The sequence below is a fragment of the Cydia amplana genome, chromosome 14, assembly GCF_948474715.1.
Source record: "Cydia amplana chromosome 14, ilCydAmpl1.1, whole genome shotgun sequence".
In the NCBI taxonomy this organism is placed as follows: Eukaryota; Metazoa; Arthropoda; class Insecta; order Lepidoptera; family Tortricidae; genus Cydia; species Cydia amplana.
The window spans coordinates 6,892,917-6,914,098 of record NC_086082.1 but is presented as its reverse complement, the minus strand read 5'-3'; the positions used below and the strand labels follow the sequence as shown (position 1 = coordinate 6,914,098).

Here is a 21,182-nt window from a genome sequence, read left to right as displayed (position 1 = left end):
TCCCGTTTGTGAGCATCATATACGGAAAACATAATCGATGCTACAAAAATCTAACGGAGCAAGACGCGTGGGGGAAATGGACCGAGAGCTTGCTCCGGCGCACGGCGCACCGATATCGTCGTCTGTCCCAGTTGGTTTCGGCGCGCGCGGCGTGCACGCGGCTTGATTACATTCCTACAACTCTGCAATAATGTGCATATTGTGGACCGTGACTTATTGAATACAGTACAGTGATGTCTTTAGTGCCGTTCATGGAACGTTATATTGCAGTATTGATCTTCACGCTCTAAGGTTTACCATTTTTGTTGTGTTATTATCGCACATAAGAACGTTTTTTTAAGTTGTATTTTCTATTCCTCCTAGAAATTACAGTGTTACTTGTGAGTGCGTTATAGGTATTATATCAAAAACCAATAAACAATATTATTATTGAAAATCCACTCTAAAATGTAAATCCATAGTTTTTGTTTTTCATTGTATGTTATTTTACACAAAGTACTGTCATTTCGTGATTGCTCATCCCCTTTTGTCGTTGTTTTGATCATCATTAGGTAAGTACAGTAAATGTATATCTACGCACGTCGTAGTCAAGATCATCAGCATCGCCTCACATTATTATTATATCCATAAGGAAACGATCGTCGGTATCGACTACACGGCAGATCAAGATGTAATCTAATTGCAGCCTTGACGTGTTTACTTTGCCTTGGAAAATGTCATACATAATCATTAAAAACGCCCAATGGTCTAACACCTATTTCCTATATTTGTTTACTCCCCTGAACTGCGATTTTTCTTCTTCAGAAGTAGGGATGATGATTAATTTATTATATTATATCCATCATACCTACATAAACAGTTAATTGGAGCTTGTTTTTAACATAATAATGGGAAATCAGAAGTAGTTCAAGGGTTAAATTAAACGAAGGCTAATATTCTGTTACAATGGAGAAAACAAAGCTAAAGCGAAAGTACAGTCAGCTGCTAAGATAGTTGACCTGCAAGCAAATGTCTATGTCTCAATCAGTTATCTCTGCAGCGGATTGTACATGTAACATTTATTATGTATACATATTTACTTAACGAACAACTTGCAAGTGCATTTCGTTGATATGAAACTCCCTATTCGGGTGGCATGTTATCATACTCAGACAACTATAACAATTAGATCGACGAACACTGCGCTGCGATATCACTGACCTCTGCCCTCAAGTTATATGTACTAAATGGCGAGGAACAATAATATCGGTAAGGAAAATAAGGTTTTTTCGTTTGTTAAAATCATGTTTGACTTGACCCCAGTCTAACAATGACAGCAATATCGCGTTCTATCAGCGAAACTTATCTTTCGCGTGTCTATATGTATTCAATTATGTACCTTGAATATTTTAGAGAGCAAATGTTCAAGACTCCCATATTATGTTATTGACATTTTGACAAATAGTCACCCTATCCTCTCGCCTCTCACTTGTCTTGTCTGTCCTTGCGATTATGTGAAGTACGAAACTTCGTTCATTATTCATTGTATGCAATACCTACCTATGAATGAATGTCGCAGCATAAACATTTATTTTACGCTTAAACATTCAAATTTAAACGAAGTCTTGCACACATATGAAGGTTTAAGTTGTTCGTTACAGAAGTGAGCGTAGCTCTTAGTGCAAAGACGAAAACATACGTGTAAGCACTAAGCAGTCGCTAACTAAAAGTGGTAAGCCTTGGTATATTCGAGCAGGGTAGACATATGTGCAGTCATTTAGAGACGGCCAATCGTTGGATTAGCAAATATATATTTTAGAATCGTACCTACGGTTAGACCAGAATATTTTATATCGTAACCGTCATAGGATAGGTGACGGATCGTAACATTATGTAAGTTAATAAACCATTTGATGGAACAGAAAAATAGTAGTAGTAGTAGTAAAATAGTAGTAGTAACTTCATTAGTAAAGCACGTCGATGTAATAACAAACGAGGGAGGCAGTGTTCACAACATAAGATGTTCCAGGTAACGAGGGCACGTACGTACACTACGTACCACGCCTTGACAAGGAACAAATACCAGGGTGCGTTCGGGGCATTCGTAAGATTTTACTCTTCGTGTTTTCGTGATACATATTTTTCACCTTTGTATGAGACATAATATGTGTGAACTTGAAACTTATTTCTTGCATATTCTTATTTTTATGTCCATGGACACCGAAAATTCTTGCTCAATTTATTTTCACTATGCAAACGCGTTTAGAATGTCAGACTCCTGGTATGGCATTCGTTTCTTATAGGTACCTGTTCTGTACCTTGTGATTTTCCGTTTATGAAACGTTTCTCAGGAGCGCACTATGTGTGAGTTTCCAAGAACAATAATTCTATCATTATTAACCCGTGGAGTGCCCAGAATACAGAACAGTATGGAGTTAGTGTCACACGTGTGATACTAGGGCGCTGCACGGGTTAAACGACGGAAATATTGTATCCTTAACTAGGAGGTACTCAGTGCCTAATCAAACAAAACTCAATATGTTAATAATTGTTTAATGACTGTAAGTTTAACGAGACTTTTTCATCAATATAACATAGACTAATGACAATAAAAGGTTTCAAAGGTTATCTAGAAACAAAGCAAAAAAAAAAGATCTTCCAGTCAGTTTCCGAGAATATCTTTTCGACTTCAGGAGACACTTTATTTATATTCATAGCCACACATACCTGAAGTACGAACACACGTTCTACATCCAAGCATAATAACCTCATCCAAGATACTTGATAACAATAACCAAGTAAGTACAAATGGTTAGACAATAATTTATGCACGACATACGCCGAGTTTGTCCCGAAGAGACCAAGTTTACTAACTCGGGATTAGCGACGCGCTCCAGACCCGCTCATTATGCTTGTTTAATTTTGCATGGTTTAAAATTTCCTAATTGACAAGTTTGGAAGAGATATTTTGCCTATTAAGGTAGAGGTCAACATTGAGCGAGGTATTTTGATAGGTATATTCGGAGCCAAGATTAATTTATGCCACCGTATGGAGACTCAATCGTTCTAATCAATTTTACAAACTAGGCTACCTACCTAGTACAATCTAGATGACACCGAGAATTGATTCCTAGTCATACATATGCAATTAGTTAACAATGTCTAAAGCATACCAAATGTATTCATATCTTATCTAATCCCTCACCATCACTTAGTAAGCTCTTGGCAATAGAGCCAATTGCTATTATCTAGTCTGTCAGCCTTTCGACCTCCAGACTCTTAACTTTTCTCAAACATAATATAATAACTAACATATTTCGAATTCCTAGAAAAAAGTGAAATAATTAGATTGATTCTGATAAAATAATATCGCCGAAATAGATTTTGTTATTATGACCCGAAAAAAATAGTCTCACTTGTTTATTTATGCTTATTATATACGAGTAGCAATTAAGGCCAACACTTAACTTAGAAATGCCGTGAAATGTGAAATGTTTATCAAGGCTACTTTGCTTTACCGTCAACTCAAAACACGTAAATAAATATTACATAACGTGAACTTGGTTCACTGCAGCATTATGTTTCAGTCAGGCAGACCACGGAATTTTACCTATACGTAGTTGTGGTCTTATAGCATACTCGTAATAATGTGTAATAGCGTAAGATCTCCAACTGCTGATAAGTTTCAAGTTGACTGTATAAGAACTACACTTTATAAGAAATAGTGGGTATTTTTCGTGCTTCGCAATCACGGTAGAGAGATTTTAAAGTTTATTCTTTTTGCAGAGGAGATACCATCGATTTCTCTGTATCGGAAATGAAATCTCTACACAGTAGCGTCAAACGAATGTAGCACTTATCCGAACATGTGTACGTACACAAGTACACATATAAAACTAATAATCTGATAGTTTGGATCTTTGTATACATGTACCTCCTGTACGCAAAAATGGCTAAACGGTATTTAAAAAAAAAATCGGTTACACCCACCACAAGGTAAATAGATAGTAAATAGGTAGTATGTAAACTATAATCTAGTAAAAGACCAACTGCCGTATTCGAACTTCAAGATATTCACAAGAGACGACACGTACTAGATCCATTCTAGATACGTTTTAGTTTAGATTTCAACTAGTTCTCTTTTGCAGCGCAATTCGGGCAACCAATGTCACTTTTACGATAGATCGTGTTAGATATCTATTAGATGTGAATTAGATCTCTAAGTAATATCTTGTGGAAATCGTTCAAAAGTATCTCCAGAATCGCGGAAATGTCAAATTTGACAGGTTAGATCTTAAACATATCGTTATCGTATCTTGGCGATGTCTAATAGATATCTATTACAAAATCCGAATCGGGCCCATAGTATACTTTTTTCCCCACAATAAAGGTAAGAAACAATTTCTATTCGTAGTTATTATTTAATAGTCACACCACACACAACTCATACCATACCATACTACCACAAGGCCACAAGCCACAACACATACCATACTGCCATGTTCATTCAAAATAAGTATGTATGCAATAGTCAGTGCGGAAAGAGAAGAGTCGTGTAATGTATGGGGCCCAATACATTCCACGACTCTTCTCTTTCCGAACAGACTATAAGATACGAGTAATAACTAATCAATATAAGCTATGTTTGCCCGCTGTTTGGATAATTAAAAAATATAAAAGTCGGTCCCAATCCAGCCGTTAGGTTAGTGCTACCTACTAATATGTGTGACTATATAGACTAGCGTATCCTGAAGCGAAGAGCGAATAAAAAGAAGAAATGGAAAAGTCTATATGGAGTGTTTTCTTAGCTCTTGAGTACTCTTGAATGTCTGTCCCTTTATCAAAAATGAACGGATACGATTTCTTTTGAGTACCTAACTACCTACTACGTAGTTGTCACTCACAGGCTGGGTCCCAGTGACGGGGCGGCAAAAATATTCGTAAGCAAACTGTAGCTGACTTGGATGTCATTTCCTCAAAACTAGGCTAGCCGAAGTAACCGGTAGAAAAACGTCGTCCTATGGACGCGGACCCGCCACTATTGCACGCATAAATATGAAATTTCAATTTGAACCACTTGATCAAATGTATGTTACCTATGACAAACTTGAAATAGTTTAGTCCGTTGTCTCATAAGAAAATAAATTATGATAATCAAAAATGGATTAAAACATCACTTATACACGTTTTATTGCGGTTTCATAGACATCAAAGGAGCTGGTGAGCCGAAAATTTATGTTACTTTTTATCTAGCTACTGCAACGGTGCGGAGCTTTCATTTTGCTGAAAAGCGCAATTTTCCCATTCAGTATGGCCGCCCAGTGAAATCGTTATCGTTCGCTGCGGCGGCGCCCATTTTCTAATGGCCGTTTCGCGTGTAGACAGCTTTTTATTAAATGTCTAACCAAACACATTGTTAAATATCTGTACTTTTAGTCTGATTCGAGTAGTAGTCTAGTACTTATAGCTTATGCTTTTTGAGTTCATCTCACTTTTATAGTACATTGGTATTTAACTGGTAATGTACCATACACTCCTTATTTAGTACTTACTTCATCATCACCCCCGATTTAGTGTTCCATTATTAGGCGCCGAAGGACTATCTTATTTAAACCGAAAACAACAATACGTTTCGCGAAACTAAACTTTAATTAAAGTACATTTAAATAAATCTTTTTTTTTTGTTTGTTACAGGTACGCACCAAGAAGCTTGATTTAATAACGGAGATGTGACTATACCTATACTAAACCACCCAGGCAAGGATTCAATCTTAACAAAACAAAACGCTTGCACGCTTGTTGTAATGTTTTAAAGAACCGCTGAAATAAACAACCCTTTGAGCCAATTCCACGGGGAAACGATCACAGGCTTAGAAAGTTAGTTTTGCCTAAGCGGAGCGTTATTAAGCCCAAATGGAACGGATTAACCTCACCTTGACAAAGACGGATTTCCTTAATTATGTCAATGTTGAATGTTAAAATTAGGCGGTATTTTGTAGGAAATTTAAATATACCATGCTGTTTTTTTTCTGATGGATTTTATTATTTATGAATTTACTTATTTACATAAGGAGATCCAACAGCTAACTAACTGACAATGGAATCTTAAATAGATATATAGAGCCAATTACAGGAACTCACAATTAGATATGTAATAAAAACATATACTTAAGTAACACGCATCACACACACACACACACACACACACACACACACACACACACACACACACACACATTGCACACATGAAAGAGATAAGACTCAAACCAAAACTAAACAGAACTAACAACATTCACTTACATAAGCCAAACCTACTACCGGTGACAGGACACCAATAGTGCAAAAACTAAGAACAAAATAAAGATTTATAACTTAACAAAATAAAGATTTAAAAATTATAATCATAATTTTTTTATTAGTACAAATGTTTACTGTTAAATAAAGAAGTTATCGAATGACTTTTACGTATCATGGTTAATTGGTCATTTAGTCAATGTCCAACCCAATGGTATGGCTAACAATCTAACATGTTGCAGAAATGTAATACTTCTTTAGGTATATTTAAATAGCACCGGGTAAAATAGACGCATTAATTTTCAAGTGCTCATGCAAAATCCATAAACATGATATTCATGATAGGCTATCGATTCGGCGAGCCATCGTGTATGAAAATGTCGGTTCGCATTTCCGCGCCGGTGTCGGATCTCGCTGCCTTACTTATTATCTGCTTTCAACCGCGTCATCGCCCGCGATTGCAGTACCCCTGTTATTAATTCACCATGAATTTTACATTTCAAAGGAAACGAATTTATCCAATAATTGCTTATCGATGTATGCCATCTACTATCTGACCATATACGCAATTCGTAAGTGCGTCGGGTGCTCAAAGTAGGCAGTACGGTTACCATCAGTTTGTCACTGACATAAACGCCGTCGAGAACGTAATTTACTTTCTATACATCTCGCTCGCACTCGCATATTCGTGCAAACGGGATGTATAGAAAGTAAATTACGTTCTCGACGGCATTTATGTCAGTGACAAACTGATGGTAACCGTACAGTTTTTATCTTATCGCAGGTCTTCATAAAAATCATATTATGAACTTTTTGGACTTTATTATTGGTGTTCTAACTATTTCTAACATTGTTCGTACTTATATTATGTCCAATAATATATGATATTATCTAATAAGAAGTCCTACCTGCCTACATACATATCAGTAATCTTAAACGATAATAACACAAACTAGATATTGGTTTGTACTGGTACAGCCTTATGTTAGGGCACTGATTGTACATACTGACATATTTACTATAATTACAGTCTTATAATCTGCTAAGATGATGTTACGGGCAAAGGCTATATGATAAAATCATAAAATAATTTGATATTAATATTCAGTCAGATAGTTAAATACATAATTAGCTGGTTATATTGACGCACTTGGCCGTTTAGTATGTTGTTGACCTAAACTTGAATCTACGTTAAACACCGATTAATGTATTCTAATACCAACATAATATTACCGATGCTCGTTGAATTCTGTTTTAATATTCACTTTAGATTAGGTAGTTTACTTATACAAATTTGAAATAACTTAAAAGCATTTCATTTTGTAGATACGAATTTACAAGTTAATGACAATAAAAACATGCTACTTCAGTAATGTTACTCTTTACAACAATTTAATGTAGAACTCGGGAGAGATTTTCTCATTTTTAAAATTTGAAGTCGTTGCCTTTTGCGCTCCGTTACAAACTTGGTACACAATAAACTAAATTACCCAGAGAACAACGGAGCTCGAGGCAAAGGCAACAATGATATTTTGGCAGCTAGGAAAAAACGAGAGGGTCATTTAATTCCGGACCCGGTGGGAATATAGTACCCGTTGCGGGTCGTACTCGGAAGCGTTCAGGATGCTCCAATTAAATGCTGTTTACATCGTCACGCAAATGTAAAGCAGCAACATAAACCTGAATGGCTAAACGAATTACCCTTTGGTAGCATGCTATATTAAAGTAAATAAAAAATATAAGAGATAAGTATTAAATGACTTTTGCTTAAATTGCACTTAAAATATGGAATAAATTGCGCTGATTTACACTTCTCTTCTTCTTCTTATTTAAAAGCTGTGCTCTTGTCAGTGGAGTCTTCTCCAACTCATCCGGTCCTCTGCCAACTCCTTAACCTTTTGGTGTGACACGACCTGAACCTTTTCTTTTATTTGGTTGAAATATTTTTTCCTCGGTCTTCCTCTCCTTCTCTTTCCCTCTATTTTTCCTTCTATGATGTTCTTAAGGAACAGGTCGTGTCTTAGCAGATGTACAATTAGTATTCCTCTTCTATTTTCTATTGTTTTTATTATATTTCTTTTCTCTTTAATCCTATCTAGAACCCTAACATTTGATATTTTTTCTGTCCAACTAATCCTTTCCATTCTCCGCCAACACCACATTTCGAAGCTTTCCAATCTTTCTCTATCTCTTTTTGTCAGTGTCCACGTTTCGCAGGGGTTAAGGCGATGCTCCAGATGTAGATTTAATAAAATGTTTTTAGTGTTGGTAGACATTTTAAATTTGAAAATATGTTTGCAGTACATATGGGGCTACTTTTCCGCACTAGTGCGTAAAACAGCACTTTTCGTGCGTATGTCGAAACTTTAAAGTGCCATATGTACTGTAAAACGTTGTTCGATACACGTGCGAATAGGTAATTCGCAACTCGTGTCGATTTAAAACACTCCCTTCGGTCCTGTTTTAATTTATCGCCACTCGTTTCGAATTTCCTCTTTTTCGCACTTCTATCGATGATAACTATTTTTATTGTTAAAGGCTTGTTTGGCTATCGCGATTCGAGTAATAATATCTTGACTACATCTTGATTTGTTATTAATTATACTCCCGAGGTATTTAAAGCTATCGACTTGTTCCAAAATAGTGTCATTTAGTTTAATTGGTCTATGTCTCTTAGATACCTTTGATGCTGTTAAGATTTTTGTTTTGTTAATATTAATTTTCAAATGTGATTCCTGAAAAATTGAGTTCATGTTGTTAAGCAATAATTCTAGTTGTTTAATGTCTTCTGCGAATGCTGCTATGTCATCAGCGTAACGTACGAAATGTATCTTGTTCCCATTGAACTTGACTCCTCCCTGTTCCTTCTCTATTATTTTGGTAATGGAGTTTTCTATGAAGGAGTTAAAAATTAATGGCGAAAGTGGACACCCCTGTCTTACTCCTTGTTTGATCTTAATGATTTCCTTTTCTTCCCCTATCTGAATTAAAGTTTCCTGATCTCTATATAGCTCGTATATTACTCTTCTATCTCTATAATCTATTCCTATTTCTGTTAGCGTTTTCATCATAAGTTTCCAGTTTACTTTATCGAAGGCCTTTTCCAAATCTATGAAGGCAACGTGCGTATTCAAACCCAAATCCATACGCCGGTCTATGATGATCCGCAGTGCTAAGATAGCCTCCCTTGTTCCTTTATTCTTTCTAAAAAACCATATTGAGCTGGTCCTAATCGACTTTAAATCTTTGCTTTTAATCTATTTTGGATTATTGTAAGTACATAGTATTTTAGAAGCGTGAGATATCAAACTTAACGTCCTGTGCTCCTCGCAGCGCAGAGTGTTTAGCTTTTTAGATTTACACTTAATAAGTATTAATCTTTAAGCGAGTTTATAACTTATTAATCATAAGTTTTAACGTAGTACCTCCCACACAACTTATTACTTATTAGTAAGTAAATAAGGATGGCCGTGCATGGAGTGAGCACTCTAAGCTTACTGATTTCTCGATGATAGTAACTACACAGGACATATGGTAACAAAGGAGAGTCAAATAGAAAGTTAGAAACCCGCCGTCATAAGGCCTATGGGATATTTGATTGGATAAGACGCAGGGTTTTTGTGAAGAGTTTACGATTTTAACTGTTCTGTTCTGTTTAATTGTTCTGTAAATCTGTATCTTCACAGATAAATTTTAAAAATAATGACGTTTCTTGTATGATTGAATAGGGGTGAATGTCAGACTTCGACTTCTTATATCCGACAATTATATTGTTTTAATGCAATTGATCCCATTATTGAGCCTCGTTTGGCCCTCGCATAAAACAGGGGCGATTGTAAGAATATAAAAAATGCTACCTAGATTATTTGCAGCAAATGAATGGTTTACAATTTTGTCACAGGACAGGCATCCATATAATGTAACGTTGCGGGTTGCGGAGTTGACTGGCTGGATCATACATCATATTATAATACTGCAGTTCAAATATGTAACTGTCTTTTGACTTCGGGCTCGGATGAATGCGATTAGTTCCTTTTTGGTCGTTCCCAGATCGCGTCGGGATCTGCAACAAAGGGCCGTTTGATTACGAAATACGCTTAATTGTAGGCGCACGAGCACGGGTGAAAGTCGACCGGGCCTTCGGAAATGACTCATGTTTGAGGCAAACAATATTCGCATGTAAATTAGGACGTAAACTCAGTTTTAAGTTTCTCTTTAGTTTTGAAACACTGCGGTCCGATTGTTTCTTAATAACTCGGAATAGGTATCACTATCAATTCATAAGCATGATTAAACTCCCACACCACATAACATCAAAAACATAATTTTGTACGGCTTACCCAAACCAACCTGCGTCAAACTACTGAAACAATTTGAACTTTGTGTTGTGGTTTGTGGTTACAGTTTAATTAAAATATTTGTAAACCCATCATGAAAATATACCGAATTTATGATACGGCCCGTTTTAAAATGCGTATTCGACTCCGTTTTAAAACTTTACAATCGTTTCGAACTTTATTACAAGAAACTTTTTCCGAAATGTGTACGCAGCTACATCTAAACCAAACCCCATAAAAACCGGCTGTTCTCTGCGGTGTTGTTTTGTGGTGGTAGGGCAGCGACAGCAAGTATGTTTTGACGGGGAGCTCGATCCCTGCCGGTCGAGGCGGGCGCATGCAGGGCTTTTGCGGCATAGCAGAGAGTGGCTGATCCCTCCCCCTCCCTGCGAGCGGTGCGGACCTGCGCGCGCGCTGCGATGCGCACCTCCGCTTCGCCGCGCCGCGGAAACGGCAGGTAGCTCGCGCTCCGCCGGCCGATCGTGCCTCAGTGCGCGCGTTCTCTCGCCGCCAGTGGTAGTGTCCGTGGTGCCTCGACGTTGCGCGTGCGAGCGTGAGCATGGTGTCAATGCCTCGCTGGTGAAGTGGTCTTCGAAGTGCACTATAATCAACAGACGTCATGTCCTGTGATAGGAGAAAAAAAAGCGCACGTTACCTCGATCTGCGGTGAGTTCTCATCGCCGCCCCATGCTTCCTGTCACTGCCCGCGACTACGAACAACCACGGATCCTTTGTTGAATCCTTACTTTGAGTGAATTGATGTATGTGTCTGTCTCTTTTCATCGCGCTCTACCTGCCGATAGAGTTGTGCCGTTCTCGAGAACGTTCTCCGTTTAATATGGAGAATATTCTCGAGCGAGAACGTTCTCCATACAAAGCAAAGAACGTTCTTCAGAACGGCACAACTATACCTGCCGATGATGCCATGCCGATACGACAGATGCTCCGTCTGTGTTGTGTTGTGCTTATAGTGATTAACTATGATCCTGTAAGACGTTCTATTGAAATCATTGTTGCAGTGCTATTCATTGTTGATGTAGCAAAGATACTTCAAGTGAGATTACGCCTAATAGACCAATTATAGGTGCACAAGCGGTAAGGACAAGGGCTCAGCTGAAGGAAATACTACTGCAATAAGTTTCTTCGTCAGTTACGTTAACATTTCAAGTACAAAGTCATTAGTGTAGTGACCTTGACAGACTAAGTTACGAAACCAGCGAGCCGTACACGTAATATCTACTAGGCATATTGACGGTCACGATTTTCTCTTTGTAGCTTTTGCAAACACTAAGTTCAAAATGATGAATTCTTTGTAAACTGTAAGTGTAAACCCTACATATCTATAGACTACTACAGAGTTCTTCTAACTTATGCGTTCGCAAAATCTTTTACTATAGATTAAATCTGATAGGATTTTAAAAGGACAGTTACGAATTGTTGCGCCTTCTTTCTGAAGGAATGCAGGCGGTAGGGCAAGAGTGGCACGGCTCAGGCGCAAATGTGGGGCGCAGGCGCACCCCGCCTCACCTCCCGGCCTTGAAAGGCTCTTGACCAGGCCAACGCCGCCGATGTCGTATTTATTGCAACCTCCACGATCCGTACCGACGAGGTTATTGACGCTTCGCAAGCTTGCAGCCCCCGAGCTTTACATTCTTTTACAAGGAATCGCAATCACCAATGAGCCGAGCCGACTCGACTTCCACGCTAATGTTAGCCTTCTCCTTGACGCGATTGTTCTCACGCTGATCTTTATAATGAATAGCTACTTATTACGTCATTGCCAAATGAATTTCCGCCTTTAAATTTCGTTAACGATATGAGTCACGCAACTGACACGCTTTAATAGTAATACGTTAGAAGCACGTTGTATCTGAAAACAAAACGAGCTCAGGAGCATTGTCCGCTGTAGCTACGTCGCTGTCGCTATGTACTTGAGAAGACAACACATTACATAGAGTAGCCGAGTTGATTGTCACTGTAGCGAGAAGCATCTATAAATAAATGCACGCGTCAAGCGAGCATGGGCAGGATCGACGCCCAGCCAATCCTAGGTGAAGGTCGACCATTTGTAGTTCTTCGCCCCCTGCAGACAAGCTCTCATTGACGAGCCAATAAATTCATTTTGCTCAGCTTATAACTCGCATTTATCAACTTAAATGCTCGCTCGCTTCTACAGATATTTGATTTCACATGCTACTCAGTTTACTTCTTTGTTTCTTGTTATTGTCTGTCAACATCAACATCGTCTTATACAAACGCGCAGGTACTGTAATTACTCAGTATGTCGCAATTGTTTACTTTGTTTTAGTTGTAATAACAATACGTATAGTTACCTGCCGAGATTGTTATGCCCACAAAAAGTTGAATCAGCTGTCCCCGTAACATATGGCGCCGCGACCGCACCACACTTCATAACGCGAATGAGGCCGGCATATGTTACAGCTTTCACTCCCTACACTACACAATTCATACACGAATCTGTCTATACAATTCGCCAGGCTTTAAAAGAAAAGGTGACAAATATTATTTATTGCCATGATTAGTTCTGCCAAAAAAGAATGAATAGATAATAATGATCAAAAAAAATCCTTATTTAAATAAAATCTGCGAGAATGGCTTACTGTTTTTTTTTTTTTAGTTTGCCCTAAATCCTAGGTTGCCTACCCGAACAGTAGTGCAAATACTATAGTTAGGTATAACACAGCAGCAATTTTGCCGCAAAAATATCTAGAATGATTGTATTAACAGTCATTGCCATACCATCAACGTCACAGACTAGACGTCACAGTTACGACCACATGAGTCGACGACCATAATCCTTTTTACCAACGTGATAAAATCTTCTAATAATCATTTATTTTTCACAACAAAGACACGTTTGATAGTACATTGTTTCAATACGTATCTATAAGGAAATGATTTTCTAACCAACCAAAGTTTACACGGAACAGGCGGCGTGCTCCATCGAAAGCGAGGGTAGTTTTTGTCCGCAGCAGCTGTCTACCCCACGAGTGACTCACGTCCTGTGCCCCACTGCATGATGTGCACCACCGTACGGGGTGCGGGTCATTGACCCCACAGCCCCGTGCCTAACATATACACCACATACAATTTATCCATTGCCCTTTATACTCTATTATTTATAGTTCATTCATTTAATTCAACCCTGCGCCTGTGCTTTTTTATTTTGCACGCTCCCGATTATCCTTTTAGTTAGGGATTGTTTGTCACATTTCACGTTGTAGTTATTGTTATCAATATGAAAAAAAATCAATCATACGTTTGCTAACGTTTAGAAATTATATATAAACAATTGGAAAGACTTAAATTCGTAACTGAATGTTTAGAGTTACATGATTATTTTGTACATTAAAATTATTTTAATTACCTAATTTGTTAATTTATCTCTAAAATTTAGGTTCTATGACCTAATCAACGAAAGTGCCAATATTTATATATAAATAATAGGTATTGGATTTCGACTTTGTGTTAGTTGGATCTCTAAAACTATTAAGCGTCGAGTTTCGCAAATGCGTAATAAAATCTTCCATTCTATAGTAGGTATAAAAGGCATTTTGTTGGCTGCATAAATAAGCATTCCTACCGATGATATTAAATATGTACTAAATTAAAAACTTTATAAATACCTATAGAATTCCTTCTTATTTAAATTATATGAATAGAATGTAACAAACATACATTGTCCAATCCTACCTATAGTATTTTGTCTCTAGCAAATACCTTCATACTTACGAACTCAGAAGGAAAACTTATTTCCCCTCTGAGTTTCCTTAGGAGACACTTGCGCGTTCCAGGGTTAGCCAACTAACTCGGGTTTAAGCTGGGTTAAACTTCACTGTATCTACGGTTAGTGGCCCCTAGTGGGATTAGACTTTGTCATTTGAATAGAAATCTACTTTTTTTATGCAACGTAAACAACATATTTACTTACAAAGTTTTAAAGATGTTCACATTACTTACGTGGTGCAAACTTTGTGTAAGGATATCATTTGCGGAAGCGTCGGAATCGGTCAGAATCCTCGTCATCGCTGGTCACGCATCGCCGACGCGATTTGCCTAGCAAACATCGCTGTTTCCTGCCCGTGCCCTGGCCTATTCAGAAACCTTGCCTACCACTCCCCTACAGACTAACCACTATCACTGAGACCGTCGATCATACGTAGATTTTACTTCCATGGGTCAGATAATACTAGCCAAGAGCTAACAAGCCCAATAGGTTGTGTGAAAACAGCTTTAGGTAAGACACTCAGACTAAGCGTGCAAATCATTTCTTAAACTGAAGCACGTTAAACGACTTTTGGCGATGTGCCTTTGTCTTGGTATGGTAGCTACTGTTTCAGTATTATAACTTAGATGAGTAAGCACGTGCTACTGCCGTTTTGACTATTGTTTAACATATTTGGCATATAATGAAATCAAGAAATGGGTATGGAACAAAATTGTACGTTAAAGACATCTAAACTACTATTTTGACTCAATGTAATCAAATACCTAATATCCATTTAATACAGCTAGCCTCAGAAAGTACGTAATACAACCTGTGGGGACGACACAAGTTGACATTACGAGTTTAATTAAGCGCAACTATTTTCGTCCGTAACAGACCATACACGTATAAAACTATGTTAGACTAATGAAATTACGATCAATGAATTTGAATTTACATTGTACCATTTGTTTTGTACCGTAATATAAAACTGGAAATTCATCGCTATTCTCAGGTACATTTCTTATCTTTTGTATACAAATAGGTAAAATATTAGACACTAATAATTAAATCGCAATTGGAGAAATCAGAATTGTTTTATTAATTGTCTTAGACAGACGTGAAATTAATTTTTTTTGTAGATATAAATGTTTCCTAAGCTTTATACAAAATGCAACCTATGTACGAGTAAGTGTAGGTACCTATACCGGCGCTTAGAAAACGATGTGTCATTCAGGTTGTTCCATAATTCTAGTGCCGATGCCGATTCAATGTTCTCACGAACCTGTAGTGTCTGACGAAGGTGGTTCCGCCGTTGCATATTGCGACGGGCTGACGGCTGAGGTCCGATTGTATGAATAATTCAGATCCCGGCACCCTACGCCGTCGCGCCCCGTTCCCGACCATCCAGGCTGTGTATTCCTATTGCAAACGAAGGAACACGGGAGAACCAGTCGAGATAAGACTAATAAGTGATTTCGGTGACATGGTCGGGACCATCCATATCCTTGCGATCCCAACCAATGTCGATAACCGCAAATTTTTGAAGCTTATATTGTACTACAAATAACAGTTCTCTATATGGAATAAACTGTGTTACGTTAACAATCGTGAGGTTCGTGCAATACCCTCTTTGTAACGTATAAGTATTGTCGTATGTTTTTATCACAACCGATACTTTTGTAGTAAGCCCGGACTCTTAACAAAAGTAACAAGAAACCAGGGCTTGTTTGGTGACCAACTGATAGAACTGATAATCACTTAGTTGACCTTGATCATGACACCAGAATCATTCCTTAAACGTAATGTGAATCTGATTGTACACTTATACTGGTTGGTCTGAGCATGCGAATCGCTTGGTAAATGATCAGAATGGCGCTGGCTGTAGAATTCAGCGCCCCACGGAATTGAGTCTCTCGCTTACGTTTATGCCAACTTTAACGGCAACGTACACAGCCTTTAAATTGTTTTTCTCTAACTCCGCCCTGCTGCTTATACTGTTTTTCCTTTTTTGTGCAGACATTGCGATTTGAAATATGTGTTCAATTAGATTTCTTTTTCTTCCAGCTGATTGACAAGCGATGCCGGAAAATTGTTAAATCGTATTCTAAGAAATGACTTAAGAATATGAAGTACGTATTTGTCGTGGCCAGATCACAGAATTTGATAATTTCGTGAAATGGCATTTTAGAATTGATCACTTCATGATTATAGTTAGGTTAGGTTTGACTTTTTCCGCCGACCGCTAACCGATCATTTCATGGAATGATCAGTTCTAAGATCTGGCCACGACCACGACATATTTACATGATAGTATTTCCATATCCCGTTCCATATCGATCTTTAAAGAATGTAAACAAAAAACACGTGGCTGTCACTCGGTCAATAAGGTAAACTGAATTCAACATTATGTATCCATTGAATTTTATCATTGGCCGAACTACAGTCACGTGGCTTTTTTTATTACATTCTCCAAAAATCTATATTGAGTAGAACAACGTAGGTAATGGTTTTCTCCTGTGGGAATACTGGACAGTAGATATTTTATGGAACTCTATCGGACATTTCGTGAGATTTCTCGTAAAACTCGATTCAAAATGTGTTATCTTGTTTAAACAAAGCATTGATCATTTATTCTCTTTCGAAATAAGCTAAAATTCAGTTTGATTCCTAAACATGAATAAATTTCAACTCGACATGAAGTTATTCATTCCTCATTAGATATACATTAAAGGAAGGTTTCAGAGGGCGATATTTCTGTTTCTCATTCGGCTCCGTGAAGGCGGGTTGATTCAGTGGCGCTAAAGGCATTTGGAGCTGGAGGGTGCGCTTATCTCAGAAGGAGGTGTGCGGGGAGCGGAGCATTGTTCCCAACCCGCCTGCCGACCACTTAGAAGATTGCTCGGCTTTGTCTTTCCACACTTTACTTCTCGCCTTCAATTTGGGTTTTAGATTTAGAAAATTCTACATTTTATTTCTACATATGTACTTAACACCTCCGGGCCATAGTAAGGAGATATCCGAATGGATACAAATACAAAGTTACCGGGAAAGAAATCCTCGTATTCGAAAGATGCAATACATATTGTATTCTGCGTGTCTTGTCTGAGTTATCCGTAAGGAAACAAATTCTGGAATAAATAAAAAATCTCACTTTATCTGGAGTACAGTTTTTGCATCTGGTCTAGAAGGATGCATTTATGTTGAAGTGCCTGGCCTTCAGGAGATAGTGCCTTTTTTATGGTGGTCTCCGAAGATGTTATTTAAATATTGATAATGGACATCAAGAAGTAATTTTTTGCGTTTAAATATTGGGGACAAGAAACGTGTTAAACAGCTGTACCGCCCTTGACTAAAACTGCTTATCCACTAATGCGAACGCGGTCCTCACAAGGCGAAATCTGTTTGCATCTAATCAGGCCGCATAGCGAAGCGAACGTACGATGCAGCGATGCACGGATCGGTCGTATATATGGGTAATTCATTTGACGTTTAAGGCCTACGGTGCACGAAGGCTGCTTAAATCGTTTTTACCTTCGCTGTGTTGTTATAAGCCATTGTGTGTCAATGCTGAACCGTCATCCGACTGACTGAGACCACGGAAATTTTCCGGCATTCGGTCAGGTCGCTAATTAGTATTTCAGGACCGATGACAATTTACATACATTGCTACACTGTTATCTTATATTGTTGCGTTTTATAACCTTGCTTCTTCATACGTCCGTAATTTTTTTCAAATTTCTTGTCAATTGTGTAGACCACAGCTGTTTTATTTATTTCTTCTATTTACAACATCTTATCGGTAGAGTTTATCGCACCTGTATCAACAGTAAATATCTTTAGTAAGTAGTTAACCCATATGTTTAATGCTTCTATTTTCTAACTATTATTATCATGGAGTAGGTCTACAAAGTTATAAATGGGCCAACATTAGTTGTCAAAAAATAAGGAAACCACAACAATGAACACGATCGCAACTTCCGCCCGCGCGTATTATGTATGTAATTTCCTATCAAGATGTAGGTAGTTTTAGCATAACAGAATTTAGGAATTCTACAAATGCATCTGAAATAAATTCTACTTGTGTACTTATATTTAGGACAGCATATTTAGCTTATTTTTACCTACATAGCTTTATTTTTTTTTATGGTTTGACTTTCACATGGGTGAAGGCATGGTCTAATAAAACATGGTCTTCTCTTCCCAGAGTGTCACTTGCCTACGTCACAATAACATTGCCACTTTATTTCAACATAACATGTTACATGGGTACATTATATCTATGGTTAATAAGTTAAAATATTTCTTTATAATTTTATAATTTTCATTTATAGGTATGTATTTTCTCTTAAATTTTACAATAACACGTCATTTTTAATTATTCGTTAGCAATATCTTCCGATTCACGAAAGAAATTTCAGACATTCGGGTAATTCTGTTTACACTACTGGCAACACAGGATAGCGCTGTCACATTTGACAATCCGCCATTTTGTCCCTGACCGTCATCCTTGTCGAACGCGTGTTAATTGTTATTTCCTTCTCGCACAGTGTCAGCAGTCGCAGTGTTTTCCAAACTTTTCACGTCGTAAGCTTGGTAATTAATGTTTTGTTACGAAAATAGTTGGCTGCTCTATTCGGAACTGTAAGAGTAGGAGTGAAAAGTGCAGTATAGATTTGTTTTATTTTACTATGTTTCTATATGAATAACTTAAAATGAATGCCGTTAAAATAATTTTCACCGTTGGTTAAAATTCTCCCACATTTTAAAGTTTGAGAACCTGTAAACAGCATGATGACGTAGGCAAGTAGGGTTGCCAGATGGTCGGGATTCGGCGGGATTCTCCCGATTTTTAGCATGTGTTCCCGATTCCCGACAAAGTGAAAATTGTCCCGAAAAACAGCTTCACGTTATAAAACAATAATTTCAAGTACCGAACTGTCGTCGAGCGAGCGAGCGACCCGCGTCGAGCCCATCAGCGCGCGCGCGGGGCGCGCGTGACGAGATTGGGTAGAGCAGCTGACGTAGTGCCAATAATGTAAAATATCGTTGTTTTTAATACAATTAATTTAATTTGAATGGTTTTTATCCCGACTTAAGGCCCAAAATCCCGAAAAAATTATATTTTTTCCCGATAATAGCACACTTCGATCTGGCAACCCTATAGGCAAGTGACAGTTAGGTCATTCGCGAATCTTGGAAGAGAGTACCAGGCGGAGTATGTTATTATACCATGGGTGAAGGTTAGATTTTCTAGCACCGCCTGTATATCTAGGCTCGGCGCAGGCGCGGTGGCGGCGAAAGCAGCGCTCCCTTGACACGCTACGCCGCTCGCGCATTGCAGTCAAGGCCCCCCCCCCTCCCCTCTCCCCGCGTCCGACCCGGCTAAACTGCACACAATACATTGTACAAATGAAACAATATCGGCCAAGTGTAGGCAGATTACATATACTTAACTGTAAAGGCGTCGCAAATTGGTTATTGTTTTGTGTGACCAAATTCCGAAATTAATGATTAAATATGCCCAGTTGAGTTACTTACTCGTCGTAATGTACCTAACCGACTTCTAATTCTAACTGTCTGTTCACTGACGAAGTAATTGAGATAGTATTTTATTCTGCAAGTACGTTCTACGTTATGATTTGAAATTATGTAGTTGTATGTATGAAGTTATGAACGTCACGTGCGTTATCAATTGAAAGTATGATACGCATAATAATAAATAAGGAACTAAAGTCTTAAATATAAACAGATGACCATGGCACAATAGCTTCATTAAAATATGCCCAAGTCGGCGCATCCTTGACACGAGGAGCGCAGCGCGGCGCAGCAACAGGCGCGCGCGCAAGTTATGTAATCTTCACCGAGTATCGTTTGTTCACGCCTCTTATATCATTTATTCTGAATTTCTGACCCCTCCAGTACTTGCTACTGTCCGTCAAAACTGTCACCCGCACAAAGAAAATATGTACGAGTTTACGAGTCTAATTCTACCGCTCAAGTTATTGATCATGGCAATGCAGCGCTATTTTCTTTAGGTCACGGCAATGTTGCGTAACAAAATCGATAGGCACTAAACTTATAGGTGCCTACAAGTTTTACTGAGTCAGTAGTGTCAGTACAAATGGGGTTTATCGGCACAATCCATGCCAAATCTATGTTGGTGATTTCTCGCGGTCAGGGAAACTGCTATGTAGGTTTTTCCTTGACACGGGCCCTGTTGCAACCGAGACAAGGTTACAACGACACGCCCTAGCAATTATTAATTGTTATTTAAGCTAGTGATAGTGCATCGACGCAATGTCGCGCCCCACAAGAAAATAATTATTGTGAATGTGCAACCATTAGAACAAGCAAGTAATCTTAAACCATGTTTTTATTAATATTTACTTCCATAACAGGTAACTACAGGTGTTTAAATTCTGATAGACACCTAGATTAGAAGATAATCCCGGCCACTGATCCCAACAAGGGACGAATATTAAATATTGGGAACACGATACAGTAAACCATACCCAAGAAGCTTATCTTCGGAAGATTACTAACTTTGGTTATCGATTTTGGCGTAACTTTTGAGAAATACGATTTGGAGCGCGATAAAGAGAATACTATCGAAACTTGCTGTATTGATTTTGAAAGTCGAAGAAGAAACTGACAATGTTGACATTTCTTAAAACGTGATTAAAGTTCGTATCCCAAAAAGGCCGTGTTGTGCTCGGTTCGGCTCGTGGCATCTTTCGCAAGAGACGCCACCCTCGATTCGAAGCCGCACTTTCTCCGTCTGACCCGTCGGGAAGTGCACGGGCTCGAGTGCACGAGTGCATGCACTCGACCCGAGCCTTTGA

The 21,182-nt window shown here is 38.3% G+C and overlaps 1 protein-coding gene across 4 annotated transcripts in view; it reads left to right on the top strand.

The window, feature by feature from the left end:
- LOC134654033 (protein gustavus) overlaps positions 1–21,182 on the top strand; it is an 83,149-nt gene that overhangs the window by 50,090 nt on the left and 11,877 nt on the right. Inside the window, exon 1 of one of the 4 annotated variants that reach the window (XM_063509426.1) lies at positions 76–291. The exons of 2 other annotated variants lie outside the window; for them this stretch is intronic. Coding sequence is in view for 1 of the 2 variants with exons in the window: in XM_063509424.1 (XP_063365494.1) it covers positions 11,230–11,276 (47 nt within the window). In the remaining variant the exon portion in view is untranslated. Of the gene's footprint in view, positions 1–75; positions 292–11,054; positions 11,277–21,182 lie in introns of those variants that run through there. One more of the 4 variants, XM_063509424.1, reaches the window with a different exon arrangement.